The 6,398-nt window shown below is 44.4% G+C and overlaps 1 protein-coding gene and 1 non-coding gene across 2 annotated transcripts; one reads left to right on the top strand and one right to left on the bottom strand.

Annotated features, from left to right (window-relative positions):
* Nucleotides 1-4,934: 4,934 nt before the first annotated feature.
* TRNAK-UUU (transfer RNA lysine (anticodon UUU)) lies at nt 4,935-5,007 on the bottom strand. The gene has a single exon. It is a non-coding gene; the product is annotated as a tRNA-Lys (tRNA).
* A 225-nt stretch (nt 5,008-5,232) lies between these two features.
* On the top strand, nt 5,233-6,180 carry LOC128847152 (olfactory receptor 1020-like). Its single transcript, XM_054046506.1, has one exon. The coding sequence runs from the start codon at nt 5,233-5,235 to the stop codon at nt 6,178-6,180; it is 948 nt and encodes a 315-aa protein (XP_053902481.1).
* The last annotated feature ends 218 nt before the right edge of the window (nt 6,181-6,398 follow it).

Genomic DNA, 6,398 nt, shown 5'->3' with positions numbered 1-6,398 from the left:
ATATAACATTAGGGATCTATTATCAACCACCTGACCAGGACGGTGATAGTGATGATGAAATGCTAAGGGAAATTAGAGAGGCTATCAAAATTAAGAACTCAATAATAGTGGGGGATTTCAATTATCCCCATATTGACTGGGAACATTTCACTTCAGGATGAAATGCAGAGATAAAATTTCTCGATACTTTAAATGACTGCTTCATGGAGCCGCTGGTACGGGAACCCACAAGGGGAGAGGCAACTCTAGATGTAGTCCTGAGCGGAGCGCAGGAGCTGGTCCAAGAGGTAACTATAGCAGGACCGCATGGAAATAGTGACCATAGTACAATAGCGTTCAACATCCCTGTGGTGGGAAGACCATCTCAACAGCCCAACACTGTGGCATTTAATTTCAAAAGGGGGAACTATGCAAAAATGAGGGGGTTAGTTAAACAGAAGTTAAAAGGTACATTGACTAAAGTGAAATCCCTGCAAGCTGCATGGGCGCTTTTTAAAGACACCATAATAGAGGCCCAACTGCAATGTATACCCCAAATTAAGAAACACAGTAAAAGAACTAAAAAAGAGCCACCGTGGCTTAACAATCATGTAAAAGAAGCAGTGAGAGATAAAAAGACTTCCTTTAAAAAATGGAAGTCAAATACTAGTGAGGCAAATAGAAAGGAGCATAAACACTGCCAAATTAAGTGCAAGAATGTACTAAGAAAAGCCAAAGAGGAGTTTGAAGAACGGCTAGCCAAAAACTCCAAAGGTAATAACAAAATGTTTTTTAAGTACACCAGAAGCAGGAAGCCTGCTAAACAACCAGTGGGGCCCTTTGATGATCGAGATACAAAAGGAGCGCTTAAAGACGATAAAGTCATTGTGGAGAAACTAAATGGATTCTTTGCTTCAGTCTTCACGGCTGAGGATGTTAGGGAGATTCTCAAACCTGAGCTGGCTTTTGTAGGTGACAAATCTGAGGAACTGTCATGGATTGAAGTGTCACTAGAGGAGGTTTTGGAATTAATTGATAAATTTAACATTAACAAGTCACCGGGACCAGATGGCATTCACCCAAGAGTTCTGAAAGAACTCAAATGTGAAGTTGTGGAACTGTTAACTAAGGTTTGTAACCTGTCCTTTAAATTGGTTCCTGTACCAAATGACTGGAAGTTAGCTAATGTAACGCCAATATTTAAAAAGGGCTCTAGAGGTGATCCCGGCAATTACAGACCGGTAAGTCTACCGTCTGTACCGGGCAAATTAGTCGAAACAATAGTTAAGAATAAAATTGTCCGACACATAGAAAAACATAAACTGTTGAGCAATAGTCAACATGGTTTCTGTAAAGGGAAATCATGTCTTACTAATCTATTAGAATTCTTTGAAGGGGTCAACAAACATGTGGACAAGGGGGATCCAGTGGACATAGTGTACTTAGATTTCCAGAAAGCCTTTGACAAGGTCCCTCACCAAAGGCTCTTATGTAAATTAAGCTGCCATGGGATAAAAGGGAAGGTCCTTTCATGGATTGAGAACTGGTTAAAAGAAAGGGAACAAAGGGTAGGAATAAATGGTAAATTCTCAGAATGGAGAGGGGTAACTAGTGGTGTTCCCCAAGGGTCAGTCCTCAGACCGATCCTATTCAACTTATTCATAAATGATCTGGAGAAAGGGGTAAACAGTGAGGTGGCAAAGTTTGCAGATGATACTAAACTGCTAAAGATAGTTAAGTCCAAAGCAGACTGTGAAGAACTTCAAAAAGATCTCACAAAACTAAGTGATTGGGCAACAAAATGGCAAATGAAATTTAATGTGGCTAAATGTAAAGTAATGCACATTGGGAAAAATAACCCCAACTATACATACAATATGATGGGGGCTAATTTAGCTACAACAAATCAGGAAAAAGATCTTGGAGTCATCATGGATAGTTCTCTGAAAATGTCCACGCAGTGTGCAGAGGCGGTCAAAAAAGCAAACAGGATGTTGGGAATCATTAAAAAGGGGATAGAGAATAAGACGGAGAATATATTATTGCCCTTATACAAATCGATGGTACGCCCTCATCTCGAATACTGCGTACAGATGTGGTCTCCTCATCTCAAAAAAGATATACTGGCACTAGAAAAGGTTCAGAAAAGGGCAACTAAAATGATTAAGCGTTTGGAACAGGTCCCATATGAGGAGAGATTAAAGAGGCTAGGACTTTTCAGCCTGGAAAAGAGGAGACTAAGGGGGGATATGATAGAGGTATATAAAATCATGAGTGATGTGGAGAAAGTGGATAAGGAAAAGTTATTTACTTATTCCCATAATACAAGAACTAGGGGTCATCAAATGAAATTAATAGGCAGCAGGTTTAAAACAAATAAAAGGAAGTTCTTCTTCACACAGCGCACAGTCAACTTGTGGAACTCCTTACCTGAGAAGGTTGTGAAGGCTAGGACTATAACAGAGTTTAAAAGAGAACTGGAGAAATTCATGGTGGTTAAGTCCATTAATGGCTATTAGCCAGGACGGGTAAGGAATGGTGTCCCTAGCCTCTGTCTGTCAGAGGATAGAGATGGATGGCAGGAGAGTGATCACTTGATCATTGCCTGTTAGGTTCACTCCCTCTGGGGCACCTGGCATTGGCCACTGTCAGTAGACAGGATACTGGGCTAGATGGACCTTTGGTCTGACCTGGTACGGCCTTTCTTATGTTCTTTTGTTCTACTGGAGTAGAGCCCTGCGCCTGACCCAAACCTGACAGGACACGACTACAGGCATCGGGTTCGGGATGGACCCAATGACAAGTGTCAGGTTTGTGTGGGGGATGAAAAGTCACACCCATGACATAGGGCAGCCCAGACTCTGCACCTCCTCCAATCCTGCTCAGGATGGGGAGAGGGGTGCCTGGAGGTGGGGTCTGGAGCTGGGTTGGGTGGTGAATGGGGGGTCGGGCAGAGCCATGTCATTTTGGGCAGGGTTAAGAGGGCTGTTTCTCCTCCAGGGAAAGAGGTGCTACTAGTTGTGTAAAAGCAGCTGCAGACACAGGCAGCAGGGAGCCAGCGAGGCAGCTGTTTTGAGTGGGCAGGGTGGTGGAGTGGCTTCCCTGACCATGCTGCTCTCTCAGCCTATCATGTGTCTCTGAGGCCAAGGTTGGGGGTCTTCCCCCTCACCTCCTCCACATCCACTGCCTGAGCTTCCTCTGCACCCCAGACTCCTCAGCGCACACCCACAGTCCCAAACCTCAGTGTACCATTCAAGGCAACCTGAACCCAGCAGTGTCCGACAACAAATGCTGAGCTAGGGTCAGATCAGGTCTGAAAATAGCTTGACACTCATGGGCTGGGGTTTGCATTGACTGTGCTCTGACCAAGTTTGGCCAGGGCTTTAGAATTAGGTTTGAGCAGGCTTCTATACTGGAGACCTCATGTAGCATGCAATATTTGGAAATATGTACAATTTGAAAATCATATTTACCTTTTTGTACTTTCATTGACTGTTTATGGAAAGAAAGAAAGAAAGAAAGAAAGAAAGAAAGAAAGAAAGAAAGAAAGAAAGAAAGACTGGAATCTCTCTAGAGCCTTTTCATCATTAAAGCTTTACCAGATTAATAACCCACTTGAGATTCACATGTTATTTTTGCTTATGCAACAGATATTTCAAAATGGTAGCGGAGGGAGTTGTTCTTCCTTTTCACTGAGGGAATCAAAGCAATGCACAAAAGGGTCAGGAAGAAAACAATAGCAATGAATGGGAAAAGGGCATATAACTAGATAGCAACACCGGCTAAAAGGTGTTGTAAGTCGACAACCAAGTCCCAGCTCCTCAACATCTGATTGACTGTGAGGGACTTGGGAGAAGCCTGTACTATCTTATGAATACTATATGTTCTGTTTGTTTATTGTGTGGCTTGCTATAGGGTTGCTAGGAAGTTAAATTCAGCAGGCATGGAGACTACGTAGGCTGGAAAGCAGACAGTAATATCTGATAGCCACATTTACTGGTACTATAAGGGCAGTACTGGTGTCAGTGCCTTTTAAGTTTTACCACCACCAGCCTGGTGACTGCAGACAGGAGGGCCAACAGGTGGGAATCTGAAACAAAGAGCTTTGGGAGTGATTGGAAATCCAAGCCACTGGAGCTCAGAGGGTGCAGGGATAGAGACTGGTTCCCTCAGAGCTAGAAGTGGGATCTCTGGATAAGTTCAATCTACCACAACTTCAGGTAAGGCAGCTGAATATTGGCTGTTTGCTTTGGGAACAAAACCCCATTGTTGTGTTGTGCTTTGATTCCTGCTGTTGAGATTAAATGATACTTGGTTTCAGAAAGGCTGGTTTGGGACACTATGTTCAACCCTGGTCACAGCTTCCCATGGGAAATTTTGCAAGAGAAGTTGAACCTGGTTGAGCCTGCTGGTAAATGGGGATGCAACCTGGGGACTGGGTCTAAGGACTGGGAGAATTTACCTAAATAATAGGAGTTGCAGTGCCTCCTGGGAGTTGTCGTTTGTTCCAAGTGTCCCCATTCTCCTCTACAGGCTAGGATTCCTGATCCATCTCCCAAAATGCATCATTGACTCCCATCTTAGTAAGGGGTAGCTGTGCAATATGGAGTCCCTGATCCTGCTGCATTATGGAAGATGTAATCCAGATGGGGGAATCCAAGCTTCTTGAGAATGGAGACACGAGGCACAAACTACATATCTCAGGAGGCACTGCAACTCCAATTTTTGGCCAAAATCTCTCTTTTCATAGAATATCAGGGTTGGAAGGGACCTCAGGAGGTTGCATAGTCCAGCCCCCTGCTCGAAGCAGGACCAACCCCAAGACAGATTTTTGCCCTAGATTCCTATACAGCCCCTTCCAGGATTAAATTTACAACCCTGGGTTTAGCAGGCCAATGCTCAAACCACTGAGCTATCCCTCCCCCTCTAGATACCACAGGGGGAAAGTATCCCTCTGCCTGAGCAGGGACTTGAACCCTGGCCTCTCAAATTAAAAGTCTGATGATCTACCAATTGAGCTAGCCAGGCTTTCTTTCTTTCTTTCTTTCTTCTTGTGATTTGATCTGAAACAGAGCTCAACACACTCTCCAAAAATATCAAATTCAGTTTGAAGATTTGAACTTTTCCAGACACCCTTTAAAAGTACCCAGAAGGACATACGTGGAATAGAGTGATGTCAAAATATGAACATTTAACTCCATACTTTCCAAAAGATCCTTCACGGTTTGTTTGGTTTTCCCCTAGACAAAACTCATGGCAGATGCAGAAGGGGGAAATCAAACGTCTGTCACAGAATTCATGCTCCTGGGATTCAGGAATACCCCGGAGCTGCAGACCTTTCTCTTCCTGCTGTTTCTGGTGATCTACATTATAACCCTAGCTGGGAACATTCTCATTGTTGTGCTAGTTGTGGCTGATCAACAGCTTCACACCCCCATGTATTTCTTCCTGGGGAACTTGTCCTTCCTGGACACCTGCTACACCTCAATCATTGCCCCCAGGTTGCTGGCTGGATTCTTGGCCGAGGACAGGACAATGTCCTTCAGGGACTGCATCACACAGTTATTCTTCTTCAGTGCTTTGGCTTGTATTGAGTGTTTCCTACTTGCAATCATGGCTTCTGACCGTTATCTAGCCATATGCAACCCACTCAGCTATAATGTTATGATGAACCTCAGGGTCTGCCTTCAGCTGGTATCTGCCTCCTGGATAACTGGTTTCTCAGTCAGTGCATTAGCAGTGGGGATGGTTCCCCAGCTAAGCTTCTGTGGCCCTAATGAAATTAATAATTTCTTCTGTGACATGGAGGAGCTGCTCAAATTGTCCTGCACAAAAAGCCCCTTGGCAGAAATGATCATTCTGGTCTCCTGTTCCCTGGTTTCCCTGGTCCCTTTCCTCTTCATCGTTGTATCTTACATTCTTATCCTCTCAGCCATCCTGCAAATTGCTTCCTCCGCTGGGAGGCAGAAGGCCTTTTCCACTTGTGCTTCTCACCTGCTGGTGGTGAGTCTGTATTACGGGACCATCATTATCATGTATGTGTCACCATCAGCTGAGCGGTCCCCAACCTTCCACAAAGTTCTGTCTCTCATGTACACAGTCGTCACCCCGATGTTCAACCCCATCATCTACAGTCTGAGGAACAAAGAGGTGAAGGGGGCCTTCAGGAAAGTCATGCTGCAGAACTTAGGCATGATTTAGCCTGTCATTTTCAGAACAGCCTATGGAAATTTTGCATCCAACTCCCATTGGCAGATTAGTGCCTAATTCATTTAGGCCACTGTGAATAACCTAGCACAGATCTCAATAGAATTTGGTTATGCAAGTCACTTAGATACTGTGATACAAACCCACGCTGGCCAGGAAGAGGATAATGAGTTGCTGTGGGCTCAGTCACCTCTGTCCCACTCCATTGTGAC

The sequence above is a fragment of the Malaclemys terrapin genome, chromosome 12 (genome assembly GCF_027887155.1).
Source record: "Malaclemys terrapin pileata isolate rMalTer1 chromosome 12, rMalTer1.hap1, whole genome shotgun sequence".
NCBI lineage: Eukaryota > Metazoa > Chordata > Testudines > Emydidae > Malaclemys > Malaclemys terrapin.
Note: the sequence above shows the minus strand (reverse complement) of the source record. Positions and strands in the feature narration are given on the sequence as shown.

Coding starts and splice junctions, on each gene's coding strand:
- LOC128847152 (XM_054046506.1), top strand. CDS start 5,233: ATGGCAGATGCAGAAGGGGGAAATCAAACGTCTGTCACAGAATTCATG.